The sequence below is a fragment of the Montipora foliosa genome, chromosome 4 (genome assembly GCF_036669935.1).
Source record: "Montipora foliosa isolate CH-2021 chromosome 4, ASM3666993v2, whole genome shotgun sequence".
NCBI classification, from domain to species: Eukaryota; Metazoa; Cnidaria; class Anthozoa; order Scleractinia; family Acroporidae; genus Montipora; species Montipora foliosa.
Window position 1 is genome coordinate 28,099,515 of NC_090872.1, and position 21,840 is coordinate 28,121,354.

Consider the following 21,840-nt stretch of genomic DNA (forward strand, 5'->3'; position numbering starts at 1 on the left):
AAAAGAGTTGCAGGTTACACGCTTGAAGGTCACGTGCTTCTGATTTGCATTGTATAATGCAGCATTCATATTTAAATGATGTGGAAATGCGTGGGACAAAACGTTTTATTCCCTAAGGGTTTGAATTGGTTGCAACGTTGAGGTAGCCGATTTTGTGTATTTAGATCAGTGTAAATTAAATTGCATTATCAATTGTCCTTATATTTCGTAACTGTATTTCAGCTTCCCCTTGTGCTGCTATTGGCGTTCCAATTTATGGAACCATGTCTTCGCGTGATTACAGTGCAGGAAGTACCCTCACGTTTACTTGTAACGCTGGATATTCACTTTCCGGATCTAACACCAGAACTTGTCAGAGAGGAGCATGGACCGGGAGCCACCCACAGTGTTCAGGTAGCTTGGCTAAGACATCTAATAAAGTAGGCGGCACCAATACAGTGTTTTCACATGACGTCTGCCGGCGGCCATGTTGGAGCGAGGAGTGAAACAAAGAAACAGCGGCCATCTTGGAGGAGTGAAATATTCTTCTGGGAATTGAACTCTATTTTTGTGAAAATTGTTTAGTATGCAAACATGGCTACTGGTTACGTGAGCAGAAACACTCTCTACGACCATATTCGTGCGTGTTGATGCTTTGGGGTGCTGAACAACATAGTTTTGAAATTCGATTCTGATGCATCAAAACATACATTCTTTATTGACTACTCCCCATGGGGGCATTTTAGGGACAATATATTAATAGAAGAGAACAACAATTATATTACAACTGTTACGAATCCCAACTGGCTGTACTTTTAGACAAACAATTCTGTGCTAGTGGCCATCTCGAAAGCATTTGCTACTATAGCCACTACGCACTTTTCCACTTTTTCTAACTCAAGTAGAATTAGTCTGTTTCCTTCTTTGTTTTAATTGATATGTCAATTATTTATTTTCTGAAATAGGGAATAATAATAATAATAAATCTTGAATCTTGAATCTCTAATAAGTTGGGAATTTACAAGTAAAGCCGAGGAGCTGAACCAGTGAATACCTGGATCAAACTCAGTGAATGGTTAGAACGGGTCTTGAATTGAAATCGAGGTCCTAAGTGCAGGGCCGTATTGCATGCTCCGTTTTCTACTGTTAACACCAACATGTCTCGTTGTGTTCAGTGTTACAAAAGAGCAATGGCCTTTTTTTAAAAAAAGACACCTTTCACAGGATGACACGTCACCAGCAATAACATGTACGTTTCGTTTCATAAGCTTAAGATTGAAGCAAAAAGATAGCGATATGGTGAATATTACTCGAGAGAATGGCCCGCAAGATACAGTATATGAAGGTGGTAAAAATCTAAATCAAATAAAATGGGATTGATTGAACAGGAATCACGCGACCACTAAATTTTCTATGTAATTTGATGACACAAGGATGACATATTGCAAGCGCATTGATTGTCATCTACCCCAGTTACTCTAGTAATTATTGTTTTTTTTTTCTTTTCAAATTGGAAACTGGCAGATGACAACGAGTGCAATAACAATCCTTGCAATCAGTGGTGTAAAAATACTAATGGGGGATATGTGTGTCATTGTCACAAAGGATATAGACTTCAAGGATCGACCACCTGCGTTGGTAAGTCTATGCACCTTTTACATTCATTCATTCATTCATTCATTCGCTCACTCATGCACGTTCGTTTATTCATCTACTCTTTTTTTATTTTTTGGTTCTTTCGCGTGCTCTCTTATTTGTGCGTTCGTTCTCTCTTATCTTCTTTGTTGTGTTCGCCCATTTGTTTACAGTGTCCACAGACCTGACAGAAATTTATTATCTAGTTCCAGGAGTTACAATTTTTAAGGGCCGATTTACACGGTACCATTTTTGGGGCATACGACAAGACTTACGATTGTCACCGCGCATGCACTCAGGGATTAATTGTCAAATGTTGAGCGGCGCAAAAGAAGTGTTGGAGGCAATAAGTCATTCTCGTCACAAGAGCCTCGGATCTTATGTCTGCGCATGACCCGAGGCGCCGTAGGGTTCTCATAGCCAAAAGAATTGACTATTTGAACCTTACGGCGCCTGCTCACTCTTTGTGCTAACATGAATGTACCAATCTGAGACGCATTTGATTGTTTCTCTCAAAAACCAATGAGAAGACACCTAAGATAAAGAAGATTATGTAAGATTATAACATATTCTGAGGATATTTTGAAAATCTTACATTTGATCTCGCTTTCTTCTTTCCTTTCTTCCTTCCTATATTTATTTCTTTCTTTCTCCCTATATTTACCGATTTTTCTTTTCTTTCTTTCTCTCTTTCTTTCTTTCTTTCTTCCTTTCTTTCTTTCTTCCTTCCTTTCTTTCTTTCTTTCTTTTTTTCTCTTTTTCTTTCTCTCTTTCTCTCTTTCCTTCTTTTACAAGACATCGACGAATGCTCAAATTCAAACGGAGGGTGTTCTCACACATGCCACAACTCAATTGGTTCTTTCTCCTGTACTTGTCCAACCGGTATGGATTTGGAATCTGAGAGAAGCTGCAAAGGTGATTTCAGAGAGTTTTACTTAGCTGGTAATTTACAGTAGCTGAGCGTTCATAACAAGCTCGTAAAGAAACGTATCAATGCATTTTACCTATATAACAGTGGACAGTCCAGCACAACATTGACTTGTCGTTTTTCGGTTGATAGTTTTCTTGTAGTTACCCTGGTATTTTTAAGTAAACTAGACGTAGTTTTCGGTTTTGGGTTGTTTTTTACAAGAAAATATTCGAGGTACAGGAAGAACCTCTTAGCAAAGGCTCTAACACCTGGCAAAAAAAGCCTTACTTCCGGCTGGCCTCATGAGATGAAAAGCCGTTTAACTGTGAGGTTATCCACACAGGCCAACCAAGTGCTGGCGGAGATTGAACACAACACCGTGAACTTTGGGTGCCTATCCGAGAAGCTTGAAAGTCTAACGATTTGTGTCTAACTATTTACAAAGCAAAACTTTCGCTGCAGCCTTCCCGGGTTGGCGCATAAACTGGCAGAAAAAGGAACTCGCCAACAATTTCCCAGTACCGACCTCACACTAGTCATAACATCTATATACAAGATTTTTTAAAAAAAAATTATACTTTTTTTCTTCAGACCGAGATGAATGTGCATATTCTAACGGAGGCTGTGAGCATTCATGTGTCAACACGTATCAATCCTTCTACTGCCTCTGTAGGCAAGGATACTTTCTTAAAGCGGACAAAAAGAATTGTGACCGTAAGTCTAACATCGTAGGGTAAAATCAAATCTTTCAAAATGAGTAAAAAAATCAAAGGAGTGAAGGTTTCTTTCTCTTTGGTGTGGATGGTTGACTCTGATTAAGGGTTCTTTTGACTGGGAAGCCAGACCCTATAGCTTGAATCATGATGCGAAAACATCTGTTAGAAACCTGAGGCTTAGAATTGTTTGCAACTTCGAGTGAAAAAAGTGAGTATAATAACTTTGAAAAAATCTTTCAGAAACCTCAAAATGTTTTGAAGGTTATGCTTGCAATTGACTTTTTTTTCAACAATTTATTTATTTAAAATTTCCTCAACGAAAAAGCCTCAATTGATCTTTTTGCGAAGGTCTGAGAAATTAAAGTAAGTTGATAGTAAACAGCGTCATTCTCAGGGTCCTTTTGGAGACCCTGGGAAATGGTTGGATAGTAAAGAGCTTGCGTGCAGTTGCCGTTGAAAGTGAAAAACATGCTTGCAGCTTACGGGATCGTGTATGAGAAGTAACGATTGGCCGGAGGTCACCAACTGACTTTTTACAAAGCGAGTGGGAAATGAATTTGAGGAACTCCGAAGGAAAATCTAGTTGGTTTTCAGATAATGATTTGTATCAAGGGCACCCGCTTGGAATTCAGAACCGAACCGTGTGGGTAATCGTTCATTAAAGAGGGGTGACATCTCGTCTGCATGAAACGGCAAACTTAAAAGGGCTGTCTGCTACCAGTAATTAAAACATGAAAATTTCCTTGTTCTAACTTTTCTCCCTATTTTGAAAACTTGCTTGATATTTTGTATCTAACAGGCAAAAAATGAGATAAAGTCAAATATGTTTCTTTGATCTTTGGTAAAGTGCAAAATTGTGCCTGGTGTTTTCCGTTCTCCGTAAACTCAGTGCTGAATCTCTGAAATTATTTTGTCTCTTCGACTTCGAACAAAGCATACAATTGAATATTTTGACGGGATTCAACTTTTTTGTTCGCATTGTAATTTTTCCCTCAGTTTTGAAGAACTAAACTTACACCATATTTTAGCGTAATGGCTCATATTTTTCTAGTTCTCTGGGCCTCACGCTTTTACCAAATCAATTCCTTGTGCTTGCCTATTAATTACAGCTTTATCCTGCCCTGCGTTAAGCTCTCCAGCAAACGGTAACGTGGCATTAAGTTCTGGACTCGTGATGGGGAGCACTGCATCATACACCTGTCAAAGCGGCTACAAAGCCACGTATACTACCAGTAGATATTGCCAAGCAGATGGCCAATGGTCAGGAGGCGAACCAAGCTGTATTCGTAAGTGTTTTCTACCAATTGAAAATAGGGAATAAGTCAATCTGGCTGCTGGGGATGTTCAACCCCGAGAGTCCACGATCCTTTTAATTGGCCATCACCGAGAATAACGACGTCTGGCAAGACGTCCGCTAATGATGGACTTCCCTTTTTTCTGCGCAGTCTCATAATTTTAAACACTAGCGGTCTCCGATGGTAACAGACGTGGACCTGAGCTACGGCTGCGCGGTCAGTTTCAAAACTGGCCTTAGAGGCCGCTATATTCCGTGTTGACCTTGAGAATAACGGTCTCTTTGGATGAAGAGGGTTCCTGTCCCTCCAGATTTAAATGCAACTTTAATATCTGATTGTTAACCAAAATGCAAATGATCTAAAAAGGGTTTAGTGTCCTCGCGGAATGATAATTGCCACGTAAAAAAAAAAAACCGAGAGCACCAGTCAACAGATCATGGCTGCTATATTTCTCGCTTTCTCTGACATAAAGCCCATACCGGAAAGATGGAATTGAATGAATTAAGTAACGTATAAATTTACCCTTGCTTTTCATCTGCAATTGCAAAAAAATCTTCTCAGCGATATGCCCAGAAATGTGCATAATTAGCTGCACACCGATTCTGCTAAGGGTCACAAAATATTCTTAACTTTCTTTCCAACATCAACATTACTTGTGCAGATATAAATGCGGGATATAAGTGTCATTAAAAACATGATTTCCTCTTTACTCCTCAGGTAAAAATGAACGCCAAAGACAACCCTAGTCTACGAGTAAAACCAAACCCCAGCGCTGTGTCGTTGAAAATATATACTTGGACTTCAAATTTGTAGGGCTACATTGTGATGAATGAAAGAAATGTATATATTTTGAAGTGTGCGGGTTATAGACGAAATGGAGAGGAGATCCTGGCACTTATCTGTACAATTTAAACAATTTTCTCTTAAAGTAGACACCTTAAAAATTTTGCAGGTGTCTATTATAAGAGACAATTGCTTAAATTGTCCAGATAAGTAACACTTCCTGACGTTTATCAAGACTCGGCATGCTACTTATTAGGTGCACTTTTAAATGTCAGTGAGTACTACGCTAGTTGATCATTGATTTGTAATCAACCTGCCTTCCTTAGGTGTTTTCTGTGAGGAGATTGGTCAAGTGGAGCACGCTAAGAGAGTCCTCACGGGTGCTGATAGCGGCCGAAGCGTTCTCGGTACCAAAGCGACTTTTACATGCGATGCGAACTACGAAATGACTGCCGACGGTGATGCCACAAGGACATGCCAGCAAAATGGAAAGTGGAGCGGAACACAGCCACGATGTGTTGGTATATATCATGAGAAAATAACGTGTTTTGTCGGTTTTGTTAAAGTTTAGTTTAAAATTTGAAGTTGCCTACTTTTTGGTCTTTTGGCTGTAAAAACATCAAAGACTTTTCGTCTCCTCATGCAGTGTTTGGACACTAAGATTCCATTGAGTAATGATTAAAACCCCTTTAATTTACACACGCACAAGAGTAACTGCACAGCACTCCAAAATAGCGGCATGGTACCAAACTTTGGAGTGCCGAGCACATCCCCGGAGATGTACTCATCACCCCTATGTTTTATGGCACGGGTGTCTACTAGTATGCCTTCTGTTTGTTCTGTTTACACACGAAAACGTTATCACGCCGTACCCGAAAAACAGAGGTACGGTACCGAGATTCCGGAGTGCCGAGTCAGGTTTTTTTGGTAGTGTACAGAGGGCTTGAATCACGATCACGTTGGGTCAGTGAGTTTTCTCCTCCATGTTTAGGCTTTTTCATCAATAATATGAAAACCTCCGAGGTAGATATGCCTTCTGTTTGTTCTGTTTAGACACGAAAAATTTAACATGCCGTGCCCGAAAAACATAGGTACGGTACCGAGATTCCGGAGTACCGAGTCAGATTTTTGTGCTAGTGTAAAGCGGGCTTTAATCACGATCAGGTTGCGTCAGTGAGTTTTCTTCTCCATGATTAAGCATTTTCATCAATAATGGGAGGGGTAGATGACTTTTTTGTCATATAATTTTGCACAATGCCATCGAATGTCACCACGAAATGATCGTCATTTAAGAAAAAGTAAATGTATGTCTCTCAAGATTGCAAGTGTTCATGGACGTAAAACTCCCCTGAGATTTATCATCTACTGCACCAACATATCGAACGTGTCACTTCGTACTTACAACCTTCAAAAAAGAATGCCGAATCTCATATCGTCCTTTTCCGCCCTCCCATGCATAAGGTTTGTGCAATAACAACAAGAAACACAAGAAAAGTATTGTAAAAAACAACAAATTCTTCTCTTTTCCATGTTCCATGCTCGATCTGTTATCTCCATTTTGATCTTTTTTACCGTTCCCCTTCCTCTTCTGACAACAGGCAAATTGTTCATGACTATGATACCAGAATACCAACAGCCCATGCGTCTACTACTGCATTCATTTACACCTCCCGAATGGTTCCTATATTTTCAAATAAGATATATACGTTAAAATGTTTGATTTGATATAAAAAGGTCCTCAAGAGTACCATTTATGGACACAAAGATTGTCATCCTCACAATTTATTTTCAGCTGCCTTCTGTAGTCCTGTTCCTGTACCTGCGAACGGAGCGGTCCAAGGTTTCCGTTACGAGTTAGGTGCCACTCTCCGTGTCACCTGCAACCAGGGCTACAACCTAGTACCGTCCAGCTCATCCTTTAGAACGTGTGTCTCAAATGGTGCAAGTGGAGGACAGTGGACCGAAGTAGATCCTACCTGCGAATGTAAGTATTAAATTCAATTTTCTCGTGCTGATCATGTCGGCGCATACGTGAGACAATCTGGGTTGCACACTATCACAAGACTATTCCTTAGTCTGTGCATAGTTCATATAGATGGACTGGTTATGAAACTCTGGAAACCACAAAAGCGAGAACAGTGACATGGCGATTCATGTTAACTTGACCGTGACCATGCACAATCTTTTGTCCTCAGTTCATAACTGATTTTTGAATAAATAAATCGAAACTTTTGATTGGCTGTTTTCATGCACTATTAGTGGTGGACTGCAAGGATCCTGGAAATCCGTATGGCGGTTTCCGTGACATTTCAAAAGGTACTACTTTCCAATCCATTGTGACGTACACGTGCAAACCAAACCATCATCTCGAGGGCGAGGGAAGTCAGACATGCCAAGGCAATGGACAATGGAGTGGATCCAAACCTGTTTGTCTAGGTATGTGTTCAATATTTATTTCAGTTCGAGGTAACTATACTCTCCTTTCCTTTTGAATATTCCAATAAACTAGATCAAATTACATGTAAAACTATCGATATGCCCTTTTCTTGCGTTAATTCAATCGCTGTTTCAATGACAATCAAATAAAGCTGATTACTAATTAATACGTACTACGCAATTCATTTGAAACCGAGCTGCAATTAACCTTACTGTGTAAAGTCGTGTTTTGTGATGTCTCGCCATCTACGTTATCGCAGCTTGATGGTTTATCACGCATGGCGAGACTGATCCAAATCGGACTAATCACTTACCAATCGCAACACGAGCAAAGGGTACGTGGATTGATTCACATGGCACGATGATTCGAAGTTGAGAAAGCCGCGATTGTTGTTGTATTTTTTTTCTTTCCATCTTATTGTTTGAAAAGGTATTGCGAGATATTTGAGCCAATCACGTAGCTATCACGCTTTCCTTGACTGCTCACTAACCACACCCCCACCCCCCACCCCCACAAAAAACTGGTACTTCTTGGCAATGGGTAATAAGATGGTTATATTTATCTTCGACCACAGAAGCAAAATGACAAAACAGTACAGATATGGACGGACTCCACGTGCAACTTATAAAGGGAATTTTATTTTACCGATTTTAGTATTTAATATCACAATGTTGCTTATGTATCATGGGTTTTAAGTATTAGAAGTATTGTAACTGTATATGCTTAATTCAGCCATCTCTCTATCTCTCTATCTATCTATCTATCTATCTATCTATCTATCTATCTATCTATCTAAAAAATATTTGTAGAGGCTCTATGATCTCTAAAATCGATTAATCATTAATCATTCGTCACATTCAAAATACACCCGAAAAATAATTCTTATTTGCATAACATTCTCCAAACAATACGCTCTTATCATTTGACGATCAAGACGAATAGAACCAAGAACTTAATCAGACTTATTTGTTCTGCACAGAGCGTTCCTGTGGCAATCCAGGTGTCCCTACAAATGGCAATAAGAATTCAAGCTCCTTCCAATATGGCAACTCTATTAAATTCAAGTGCAACGTTGGTTATACATTACAAGGATCTGATATTCGAACGTGTCAGAACAATGGATTGTGGACTGGAACTCAGCCGACATGTCGCAGTAAGGTTTTTTTCCGAAAAAATTCACATGTCCCTTTAAGTCTAAGCATTTGCCACTTATTTTCCAGCAATAAGGTTCGTGTTGCGGTTTATCCCAAGTTCACTTGGGATAAATGCAGCTGTTTCTCTTCATTTGAGGACCAGTGTTTCGAAGACACTAGGGAATTTAAGATCTACGACGGCGAAGGTCGACGAAAACGTCACCTCAAAATATAACTTGGCTCTATCGTAAGCCTTTCGCGATTTTTCAGTCTAGTTCGCGTCGTACAATGTGGGCAAAGTATCCTAAAAATAAATCGGTACGAGCGGTTTCAAAGTTACAACAGAGATGAAGGATTCTCTGTTGCATGCTTATGTTGTCGTCAAAACTTCAAATTTGGTGATTTCACGTCGTCGTTATGCAGAGGACTGCAAACATAGTTGCTAAAATCCGTGCTGCACGCGCTGAACGATTATTTATGCTCTTTTAACCAATGATATTATTGCTTTGTGGCGTTGTCGTAGTCGTAGCCGTCGTCGTTTCTTAAATTCCCTATTTTGTGACGTTAAAGGTCAATGTTCAAACAAATGACATTGCACGCGCCGTGTTGAATTTCGCCGCTCTGAAGGAAAATTCGAAAATCACCGACGAGTACCCAATCATAAAACACTGGAACTATTTCAAAACAACAACACAAGCGGGCACTATCTTTTGGATGAACATCGGCCTTTAAACGAGTGATGTTGAAGGTGAGGAGAAGACCTAGGGTTCACTCCGTAATGCTTATTGAAATTGACGTGCATCTAATTGCGCACATTTCTGGACATATAATAATTGCTTAAAATGAACTTCACTTTGTAGAATGAAGTAACACTCGGTTATTGGAAAATTTCCCTGACACAAACCCTAATCTGTCTCTTATTTATGCCAAGATAACGAGACCGATAGGTCATTAGTTCTTAGACACTAAAATTGGTTCAAGTGGCAATTGGTTTGCTTTACTTCTAGGACTGAAATTCGTTAACCCTGGTAAAACGAGTATCCCCCGGCCAGTCGCCTTTGATGAGAACAGGTTGTGCTCTTCGGTAGCAATCTACTACAGCTGATTTCAGTGTTAATGGTTGAGAAGTTAAACGATCTTTTTACTTACCCAAACGTATTCAAAACATGGCCGAACAGCGAGATCAAATAATACACGCTCCCACAGTTCTAAGCAGTAAACTACGCAAAAGACGGGAAACGAGTAAATGACAAACAAAACTCAAAACAAGCGGATGAAATATTGAAAATGCTTCTCGAACAAAGCTCTTTATTCCCACGCGTACAATTTTCAGTTGTCAGCTGTGGTGATCCAGGTATACCTGCAAATGGTGTCAGATACAGGGACATCTTTACTTACCAGAGTTCTGTCCTACTCGAGTGTGATCCGGGCTACAAACTTGTTGGAGATCTTACCAGGACGTGTCAAGCGGATGGCTCGTGGACCGGCTCTCAACCAACCTGTCAAAGTAAGTAGCGACAAAATTGGTCACACTGAACAGTGCGCTGTTCATCTCGGAAACTAAGAAAAAAAGAAAGTTTCACTAAAAGAATATTCTTTTTTCACAATTGACATTACGGCGGCCATATTGGTGTCTACGTGACCACAATTCTCCAGAGACAGGCAACATGACTTGTTATGACTTGATGACTTGTTACGTCATCGCCGCCATGCCTGGAGCAAAAACAAAGCTCGTTTTTACCTACGTCATCTCGCCATATTGGTGGACGAAAACAACAGATCTCTCCCTTACGCCTTGTGTTCGTCCGCCAGCGGTTGTAAAGCACACTATTGTTGTTTCTGGTCTCAAACCACATACGAGAGGTATTTTGAGATGTATTTTGTTGTTGGCAACAACCTGGCGACCGCGTAAAATGCCAGTCAGTAGGGAGCTTAAGCAACTACAACCGCAACGGCAACAAAACCGTTACAAATTTGCATATTTAGTGGGCAAAAACAATAGCTTTGCACGCCTTGCACGTGCGTTTTTCACTTTCGTCCATTTCTTTGCTGTCGTCAGCAAAACAGCAACGTGAAATAGCCAAATTTGAGGTTTTATGGTACCGTTGGTTTTATGAAGAACGTCAGCATGTGAGGATAAATTGTCATTTTCCCCCCTGACTTAAGCGCTGTTCCGACGAGTGTCATTATTGAGGAACCACCACACCCTTGTCATATTAAAAAGGTTGAAGAAGTCACGAAGCCATTAAAATAACGCGAATTTATATTTTGAGATGATGTTCTCGTTGCGGTCGCTGTTGTCGTTGTTAGGGAGCTTAAGCACGCGCGTTTTTGAGACGCGGACGGCAACCGGAAGTGAGCTGTTTTCCCTTTAGATGATTAGTGTAAAAATCTGGGAAATACCACTGTCCTGGCACGCGAAATATTCTCTTCCGGTTGCCGTCCGCGTCTCAAAAACGCGCGTTGTTAAACTCCCTAATATTAAGACGATCCTTGAGCCCGTCTCCCAAATTGTCTCGAAACTTCTCGCGTGTCGCAATAGATCGTTTTCACTGTCACGCAATAAAAAAATAAATCGAAAACCATCCAGTGGAAAAAGTCAAGAATTCGTGATGTTGTAGAAGATAAATAAAGAAGACACTTCTCCAAGTTTTAGGCCTGTGCGTTTCCCCAAACTTCAGATATTCGTCGAAATGTTTCGCAGAAATTTACAGAGCCTAGTACGAAAACGCCATGTTGGTGCACATCTGTGGTGCACCAATATGGCGGCCGGAAAATAGTGTCAACATCTGTTACTTACTTTGGCTATCTAGGCGAGTGATCATCTGTACTGAACAAACAGCTATTTACCTAAGCACTTTTCCTAATGCTTTAAATTCTAAAAAGGCTCAAAACCATGAGATAAATATATATTTCTCAAAAAACTCGATCGTCGCCTCGTGTCACGCACCGCTATAACTCAGATATTCAAAATGCTCTGGTTTCCAAACGAAGCACGCTATTGAGCTTTAAAATTGCCAATGGATACAAATTTACCGCCTCTTATGCCTGATGAGGATAAAAACTTTCGTGGCTCTTTAGTTTTGGATTTTCGAAAATGATGACGTCACCTGAAAACGATCCATAGACCTTTTGCGCCTGTACATTTTGTTTTCCCAATACAGATCATATGATAATACTCAGGAGGTTTGTTCCTTTGTTTTGTTCGTTAAAATGAGTGCATGCAAGCGTGAATATGCCTGCATGCACTCTTTTTAATGAACAAAACAAAGGACCAAGCCTCCTGAGTATAGATCGTTTTCACTGTCACGCAATAAAAAAATAAATCGAAAACCATCCAGTGGAAAAAGTCAAGAATTCGTGATGTTGTAGAAGATAAATGAAGAAGATACTTCTCCAAGTTTTAGGCCTGTGCGTTTCCCCAAACTTCAGATATTCGTCGAAATGTTTCGCAGAAATTTACAGAGCCCAGTATGAAAACGCCATATTGGTGTACATCTGTGGTGCACCAATATGGCGGCCGGAAAATAGTGTCAACATCTGTTACTTACTTTGGCTATCTAGGCGAGTGATCATCTGTAGTGAACAAACAGCTATTTACCTAAGCACTTTTTCAAATGCTTTAAATTCTAAAAAGGCTCAAAACCATGAGATAAATATATATTTCTCAATAAACTCGATCGTCGCCTCGTGTCACGCACCGCTAGAACTCAGAAATTCAAAATGCTCTGGTTTCCAAACGAAGCACGCTATTGAGCTTTAAAATTGCAAATGGATACAAATTTACCGCCTCTTATGCCTGATGAGGATAAAATCTTTCGTGGCTCTTTAGTTTTGGATTTTAAAAAATGATGACGTCACGTGAAAACGATCTATTATCATATGATCTGTATTGGGAAAACAAAAACATGATCTGTATTGGGAAAACAAAATGTACAAGGGAAAAAGGTCTATTCCCTGAGCATTGTAAGACGGGAAAAAGGTTTCAAGTCATCAATTTTCTCAGTCATTTTGCTTTTAGTTATCTTGAAAACATACTGAAAAGACCAGTGTTTTGAAACAAAGCGATGACAGTTTCACAAATGACTTTTCGGGCCCGAAAAGTCATCACTTCAAGAAACGTGCCCCTGGCGTCAGTTTTTCACTAATTATCCATAAAGTTCTTATTCACGTCAATTTCCTAATTATATGGCACTTAATTCTGAGGACATTAAAAGCGAAACCTTTATTTTTACAGTTACAAACTGTGGAACGTTCCTAAATGGTCCAAATGGAGTAGTGACGTCACCAAGCTACCCTGCCCATTACGGTGACAACGAATACTGCACGTGGCAGATACAGGTTCCGGTTAACAAGAAAATTAGACTGGACTTTTCTGAATTCAAAACACAGAGTGGTCACGATTTCGTGCTTATTTACGATACAAGTCATTTCCAAACGCCCAGTATAGCATTTGATGGTACAACCTACACACCGCCGCCATTCACTTCATCCGGAAATGTGGTGCGTGTGAGATTTGTTAGCGATGGAGCCACAAACTTTAAAGGGTTCTCTTTCAGCTATAAGCAAGTTGGTGAGTGATAATGAAGTCAAATGTGTCTTTCAGTCTGGTCACTACGGGTTACTTTTGAGTGCTACAATGATCAAAAAATCACTTCCTTCTTTTCTTCAGATTTTCAAAATGTGTTTGCTTAACACCCGAATGGCAAAATTTTGAGCATTGCATTTTATCCAAAGGCTGTTTACTTTGAGTGTTAGTTTTGGATTTCACTGTCTGCCATTACTCACGTTTGACCCATTGGATCTTAGAGGGTTGGATCTAGGGAAAAGTGACACCATTTAATTTCACCGTGCAAATGTAGCTTATTATATATGCAAAACACGAGTTTAAAATCTGAAAGCAAAAACAACTCCCGTGGTGCATATTAATTCATCCGCGTACATGCGCATTGCATTCCAAAGGTGGATCCCTAGAATATTTGCGAATACCCTTACTACAGGGCACGAGTTGCAAAAGGAAACCTAGTTAATTTGTCTTAAAGTTTTCCCTGTAGAGATTTACCAGTATGGGTACCGATATAATAAGGCTTATTTTTGGGTGTCAATTTTTTAATTATAGCCGTTACCATGGCAATATCACATCTTATGACAGGCAGATATTTTTGGTCTAAATTCCTTAATATGTGTACTTTCCTTCGGTACAATTGTTTTATTCTTTATTTGCCTGACATTTTGAAGTGGTGAAAAGTCAAGGTCGTTCGGACGGTTTTACCAATACTCTGTAATTTGGCATTTTCTAAATACATAAGATTAGCTCTGACAGATTTTAACAAATATAGGGTATTTGATAGAAACTTTATGTGTTAGAACTGAGCCAATTTTTTCCGAAGGGAACGCGAGAAAATTAGCAGTTAATTTTACAGATTTGGTCGCGCTGACGTCAAAAAATCGGGAAAACACGAGTGATTTAACCTTTACGCACCATACTAGTTCTCAGCTCTCGCGCGGCCCTAAAATTCTAGGGAGCCTCCTTAAACTAGTGAGCCTTCGACGTCATTTTCTCCTCGATCCAGCTGTCTCACGATTTTAAAGTTAGTAATGGAGGACCATTAAATAGCAAAATTCCAGTTGAAAGGGACAGAAACTGGCTTGAACATTTGGTCACTTAGTGTTCAGTTAACATAGTTTTGAAATCCAAAGAATAAGAAGAATTTATTTTTGGTCGTAATGGCACTTTTAGGAATGAGAAATTAAGATGTCTCAAATCAATTTCAACACTTTAGCTATTTCAACACTGTACTCTGTAGAAGAATTTGACTGCCTAACTCCGTATCACTAAAAAGCCCTACTAAGATATATTGAATGTTGAACCTCTCCTAAATTATTGTCAATTTATTTACCCTTTACACTTCGTAGTGGAACCAAATGAGATTGCTTTTCTGTTGTCTGTTGTCACAGTGATGAGCCTGCATCTTGTTAATCTGGTACAGATACGCTGTTGAAACAGTGTTGTATCCGAGTCAATCCTTCTAAAAAGAATAATAAAAAGACTGCTTACGAGCCAAGTGGCCCATTAAGCCGGAGCTTATCCCGGTTTCTGTAGCATGAAGCCACTAGGAGTATTTCTACACCCCCCTGGATGGGATGCTAGTCCATCGCAGGGCTACCCCCAGCATTAAATTTGCCGGACCGTGAGAATAAAGTGTCTTGCCCAAGAACACAACACAACACAATGTCCCCGGCCAGGGCCCGAACCCGTACCACTCGCACCGGAGTCGAGCACACCAACCATGAGCCAGCTAAAAGGGCGTTCGTTTAAGAGGCAGCCAGTGTTCTGATTTCGAAGGAACCCTTTGTTTTAAGGCTATTTTGTGCATGACTATTCTAGCTGAGTATTGCCCGGATAGAATGAGCAAATATCATTTTCCAAATGGCATTTACCCAAACGAATCGAAGCGCACCAATCAGAGTTTACAGTCTTCACGGCCCGGCAATGAAATCAAGGCTTAACTGACAGTAGATCAATAATATCACGACTACGTTGACCAATCACATCAAGGACCGGAGTTTTTATACCATCTACTGATGTTAATCACTTGAAACCATACACAACCTCGGACCGTGTTAACTAACCCTGATGGTGACAATAAGTCGAAAACATTCGGTTTTATAACGACGTGTGACGGCCTTTTTGTGCTTAACCTAGCCATCGTTTCGCTGGCAACGTGGACAGGGTCATGACAAGTTTGTTGTTATAAACGACATAATTCCGTAAGGACAATCTGGACATTATCTGTTTACCATAGTAGATAATTCAGTCTTTTTGTTACCATAGTAAATACCCCAATGCTGCCACAGTCACTGACTCAGATCGCGTTGATTGTTTTTAGACCAATCTTGTGGAGGCGTCTTTGAAGATGGATCGGGCTCGTTCTCCTCTCCCGGATTCCCGAATGGTTATCCGGATAACACCGACTGTGTATGGCTACTGTATCGGAACAACGAGGCCACTGAGTTTATATTGACAGATTACGCAACTGAAAGTGGTCATGATTACCTGGTCATTAAGTCGGGAAGGTCAGTATTTTGTCTACTTTTGTCTCAAATCTCCACCCAACAGGAGGATATATTTTTCCCAACTATCCGCCAATATATAGTGCCTTATTAGATATACTGATTCAACAGACCATCGCCTTTCTGATTGCTCATTTTTGACAAACTCATCAAAACTTACCTTTTTAAAGTTTCTTTTAAAGGGAACCTCCACTCTTCCAACAAATGTCACCTAAAATGTTCCAATTGTGCTTGTTAGAAGTTCTGTTACAAAAATTAAAATGCATTACCTAGGGAAATATTTTTTTTTTTAATCGTCTTCCAAAGATCGGCCTCAAGGCTTTCGGGTGCGGCCATCTTGAATATCGCGCAATGCAAGTTGGGTACTGATGACGTTTCGTAGTTGTTTTGCTGTCCGATTAGCAGGAACTTTGAGTCAAAATCTGTTTCCTTGTAGAAAGCAAGGAAAAAACAGAAAAGATACTGGCATAAATTTCCATATTTTCCCGAAAGATGATAGACGCGCGTCGATTCAAGCTATCTGAAGGTTTATTCTTCCAAAAAATTTCACATCACCAGGCATAACAGGTCATAGATCACAAACGACGAAAGGCGATCGTGAGTGCCTAAATTTGCAAGCAAAGAATTGCTTTCTTCTTCTTCTTCGCCTTGATTTTCTCTTCTTTCTTTGCTTGATGAGTATTCTGGTTCCAACTGATTCCTGTAGGAAGAATCTGTATCTTTTTCATTAAACTGAATCCCGTCACGAAAATACACACAATACAAGAGGCTACGGGTGCCCTACATTTTGTTCGAAGTAATCTTCGGCCGACTTCCTTTAATTTCACAGTATTTTAGTGGGTTTCTATATGTTACAATGTCTTGGTAAATATCCAGTTTCAATTCCTTAGTCCGAAGTCCATAGTCCACATTCCGTGACCCAATGCGATGCAATAAGCGCGATCGTGGATATTTGTGTACATTTAAAACTATTGTTAACGGAATTTATTCCAATCAAAACCAGAAAACAGATGATTTGCAAGTCTCTACGATGATATTTAAACATATTTAATACTTTTTCTTAACAATAGTGGGAGAGTTGTGAAATTACCATATCTGTTACAGAGTCATACGATAACCGGATATTGAATAGGCCGTTCATGTCTGCCTCCCCTTCAAAGCGAGTCTAAGTGCCAAGTTTTTGTTATGAAAATTAGTTTTCATTCATATGTAAAGTAGAACTAATTACCATCACAAAAACTTCGCACTTAGACTCGCTTTGAAGAGGAGGCAGACATGAACTCGGAAATGGCTTATTGTGTGCAATGAAAACACAAAAACTCGTTTCCGGTCACTCACACAATTCTTTAATGCATACTTCCCCATTCCTCTGTCACGTAGTCTTTCCGTGGTTTAATGGTCATCGCGATTGCCCCTGAAAGAAGAGCTACCGAGTTCGAATCCCACTTCAACTGCCTTTTAGGAGACAGAGAAATCGTACGCATGCGCAACCAGAACGCGACCCGAAATAAAATAAATTTAAAAAGCTCCAAATCCAAAAACTGAGTCGAATCCTACACTTTGTTCTTCGAAGAAAGTAATAAACAAGGCAAGGAGACTTGAAGCGAAGCAACCACGAAACGTCGTCAGTACCCAACTTGCATTGCGCGACATTTAAGATGACGGCACCAGGAAGCGTTGAGGCCGATCTTTGAAAGACGCTAAAAAATTATTTCACTAGGTAATGCATTTTTTTGTTACAGATCTTCTAAAAAGTACACATGGAACATTTTAGAGGAGATTTGTTAAAACAGAGGAGATTCCCTTTAACTTATAAATAACCTTTGAAATTTTTAACCTTCATAGATAGTTATTTTTACCTTTATTTTATACGGTGAATTTTATTGTAACGCGCCTTGTGCAACTAATGATAATGGCGCTATATTATTATTATTATTATTATTATTATTATTATTATTATTATTATTTTTATTATCATCCTTATTATTATTATTATTATTATTATCATTATTATTATTATTATTATTATTATTATTATTGTTATTGAGGAGATTAACTCACGAGGAAGCCAGTGAGCTCTTTTAGCCCAAATTGTCATATGATGTAAAAATGGGCACACGTCCCAAGAAAAATAGTGCCAGCCTCGCATGCACAATTGCATTGATTGGGCATCACGGTCCTGAGCTGGTGACTAGCACCTATTAAATAATGAGGCTTCTTCAATAAACATCACACCTTGTATCAGACTATTATAAGGGTATGTTCCGCAAAGCCAACCAATTAAGGCAACTTAAGTGCCAGAATAGCTGGAATTTGAGGATGGGATCTATTTATTCTTAGACTAGGCAATTCCTTGTAGACATTAGGTGTTCCGGATTCACTCAACCAATTAAGATAACGAACATCAGAACAGTCAGAAGGATTTTTTTTCGGGCTGACAGGGAAGGTTTGCCAACACCTCTAGGCAAGTTATTATTATTATTATTATTATTATTATTATTATTATTATTATTATTATTATTGTTATTATTATTATTATTATTATTATTATTATTATTATTATTATTATTATTATTGTCAATTCAGCACCGGATTTCCAAAAGTTTCGACTGCATACTGCTAGTCTTCATCAGGCGATGAGGTCGACTGGTTACGCGTCACCTTTTAAGCAGGATGCTCCGCTGTGATTGGTTGGTTTTCAGCAGCTGTTCCTGGTGCATTCCGATCCTCGCTGTTTCGGTGTGTTGTTCCTTCGGCGGTCCGCTGTCGTACGGTTCTCCTGCTGTTGTGTTTTTTGATCGTGGGCATTCATGCTTCCGGAATTTCTATTCCACTTTCCCTGTTGATGTTGTTAGGGTGAAGTCTTATGTGAATCGCCTCTTTGACCCTGCGTGCGTACCAATGAGGATCAAGATCAATAAACTTTACTTCGTTCCAAAGCGGGTTGTGTCCGGTGTTGATAGCGTGTTCTGAAACGGCAGAGTTCTTGGTACGGGCAAGTCGGATGTCTCGCTCATGTTCTTTGATTCTATCTTGGATAGGCCTTCCGGTCTCGCCGCTGTAGACTTTACCGCATTCACAGGGAATCCTTTTAACTACGCCATCTTGTTTAGTCGGCTGGACAGCGTCTTTCTGTCGTACTAGATGTGATCTTAATGTAGTCTCTGACTTGAAAACAGCGCGTATGCCTTGTTGCTGTAGGCAGCGGCGAAGTTGTTCGGATAGGCCTACAGTAATAAGGCATACGCGCTGTTTTCAAGTCGAAGACTACATTAAAGATCACACCCAGTACGACCGAAAGACGCTGTCGAGCCGACTAAACAAGATGGCGTGGTTAAAAGGATTCCCAGTGAATGCGGTAAAGTCTACAGCGGTGAGACCGGAAGGCCTATCCAAGATAGAATCAAAGAACATGAGCGAGACATCCGACTTGCCCGTACCAAGAACTCTGCCTTCCGGTCTCGCCGCTGTAGACTTTACCGCATTCACAGGGAATCCTTTTAACTACGCCATCTTGTTTAGTCGGCTCGACAGCGTCTTTCTGTCGTACTAGATGTGATCTTAATGTAGTCTCTGACTTGAAAACAGCGCGTATGCCTTGTTGCTGTAGGCAGCGGCGAAGTTGTTCGGATAGGCCTACAGTAATAAGGCATACGCGCTGTTTTCAAGTCGAAGACTACATTAAAGATCACACCCAGTACGACCGAAAGACGCTGTCGAGCCGACTAAACAAGATGGCGTGGTTAAAAGGATTCCCTGTGAATGCGGTAAAGTCCTCATTGGTACGCACGCAGGGTCAAAGAGGCGATTCACATGAGACTTTACCCTAACAAAATCAACAGGGATAGTGGAATAGAAATTCCGGAAGCATCGATGCCCACGATCAAAAAACACAACAACAGGAGAACCGTACGACAGCAGACCGCCGAAGAAACAACACACCGAAACAGCGAGGATCGAAATGCACCAGTCACCGCGGCTGAAAACCAACCAATCACAGCGGAGCATCCTGCTTAAAAGGTGACGCGTAACCAGTCGACCTCATCGCCTGATGAAGACTAGCAGTATGCAGTCGAAACGTCGCGATCTACATCTCAAGTGAACACATCGTGAGACAAACGAAAATACTTTATTATTATTATTATAATACAATAATAGTACAAAGAAAACAAGAATACAAAATAGACAGTAGCAAAATGTATACTTCAACTAATGCGATGTTAGTTCTCAAAACTTTGCTGTTTAAAAAAAAGGGATGAATTTAATTACTTGCGGTTTCTGAATTCGACGAAATGGTGATAACGAGCTCCTTCAGGCTGAAAATCTACATTTTGGGGGAGTTCTAACTTTCGGAGTCCGTTTTGTGTCTTCTGTTTCGTAAACCGGCAACTGGATCAATAAAAGATTAGTACTGACTAAAATTCTGTATTTGAGCGATCAAATAGCTGCGATTTCTAAATGGATGTAATGTGGTAATAGGCTATTTTCGAAAATTACCCTATAGGAGGTTTTCACGTGACGTCATCGCCGCCATGTTGGTGGACGAAAACAAAAGATTTCTCATTAGCTTCTTTTGTTCGTCCACCAGAAGTCGTACATTTCTCTATTGTTATTGGTGTCCCTAAAGGTTGGTTGAAAACGTCCTATATCAAAAATACCATAATACTCTTTGTTTGTCCCTCCAAAATTTTGCATAAGCCTTGTTTTGAGTTTCTCTTGAGACCATTATAATTCCCAAGAGAAAATAAAAATAATGCTCATGCAAATTTTGGATGGACAAACAAAGAGTATTATGGTTTTTTTTATATTGGCTAATACCATATTTGTCTTTGTTCGCCCCTCCAAACTTTGCATAAGCATTGTTTCCAGTTTCTCTTGGGACTTAAAATGGTCCCAAGAGAAAATAAAAACAATGCTGATGAAAAAGGTGGAGGGACAAAGAGTATTACGGTATTTTCGAAAGTAGGCTATTGCACTCCACTCAGTTTGATTACCATCATTTATTTTCACGATTGTACTGGAAGACGACTCTTTCAGTAAAATCGCTAATATGGTTCGGGTTTTTTTTCCGAGTATCTCCGAGTCAACATCGAAACGTTAATCTCTTCACTTCATTTATTTTATAGGTTCGGTGAAAGGACTATTAGTAATGGCTGGTCCGGGCATCTCATTCCCTCTTTCTCGTTTACGTCTGAGTCGTATCTTTGGCTCCGTTTTGTAACAAATGGCGGAAATTCGGATGGGCGACAACATAAGGGATGGAGCGGAAAGTACCAGAGATACTGGCCTTATGTTACTGGTTAAGAAAATTGAAAAAGAAACTGCCCTCGTACGTAAAACGAGAGTCATGTATGATAGGATGATATTGTTGCAACATTAGCTATTTTATCGAACATGCATGTAACTGAAACAAACAGATGCAATAAATGGGCTTGTTATGGCTGACAGATAAATGTTGTTTGCATTGTCCGATTACACAAATACAAATTTTCACGGTCATTATAATGATAGACAAGGTGTTCCAAAAGTAATTGCCCTTTTTCAACAAGCTACTGATTAAACTAAGCCTGATGCTTAAACAAATTTCAGCCCTTTTCAGATGCCAAAAAAGCGAGATACCTACCTGTGCAAACAAAAAATCGAAAGTTTGAAATCCGCCGTGTTCATCCAAAGCAGCACTTCTACTTTCGCTTGCATCGACAAAAACGCTCCTTGATGTCGATTAGATCTTCCATTTGCTTAGCTATGATCGAAGCTGTACGCTTAGGCTACAAAGTTACTTTTAAAAACGGAAGACTAGCCACAACCGGTTGATTTCACTTTTTCATTGTTTACTTATAGTTACCCACCGATCATTACACCCTAAAAAAAAAATTAG

At 39.8% G+C, this 21,840-nt stretch overlaps 1 protein-coding gene across 1 annotated transcript in view; it reads left to right on the forward strand.

Annotated features, from left to right (window-relative positions):
- The window catches only part of LOC138000487 (sushi, von Willebrand factor type A, EGF and pentraxin domain-containing protein 1-like), a 70,183-nt gene extending 48,772 nt beyond the window's left edge, over nucleotides 1-21,411 (forward strand). The window contains exons 22-34 of the mRNA XM_068846942.1: nucleotides 223-393; nucleotides 1,504-1,617; nucleotides 2,410-2,529; nucleotides 3,116-3,238; nucleotides 4,350-4,526; nucleotides 5,645-5,839; nucleotides 7,111-7,302; nucleotides 7,578-7,754; nucleotides 8,735-8,908; nucleotides 10,222-10,395; nucleotides 13,126-13,461; nucleotides 15,779-15,965; nucleotides 21,089-21,411. Of these exons, the coding sequence (XP_068703043.1) occupies nucleotides 223-393; nucleotides 1,504-1,617; nucleotides 2,410-2,529; nucleotides 3,116-3,238; nucleotides 4,350-4,526; nucleotides 5,645-5,839; nucleotides 7,111-7,302; nucleotides 7,578-7,754; nucleotides 8,735-8,908; nucleotides 10,222-10,395; nucleotides 13,126-13,461; nucleotides 15,779-15,965; nucleotides 21,089-21,266 (2,318 nt within the window). The 3' untranslated portion in view covers nucleotides 21,267-21,411. The remainder of the gene's footprint in view (nucleotides 1-222; nucleotides 394-1,503; nucleotides 1,618-2,409; nucleotides 2,530-3,115; nucleotides 3,239-4,349; nucleotides 4,527-5,644; nucleotides 5,840-7,110; nucleotides 7,303-7,577; nucleotides 7,755-8,734; nucleotides 8,909-10,221; nucleotides 10,396-13,125; nucleotides 13,462-15,778; nucleotides 15,966-21,088) is intronic.
- The last annotated feature ends 429 nt before the right edge of the window (nucleotides 21,412-21,840 follow it).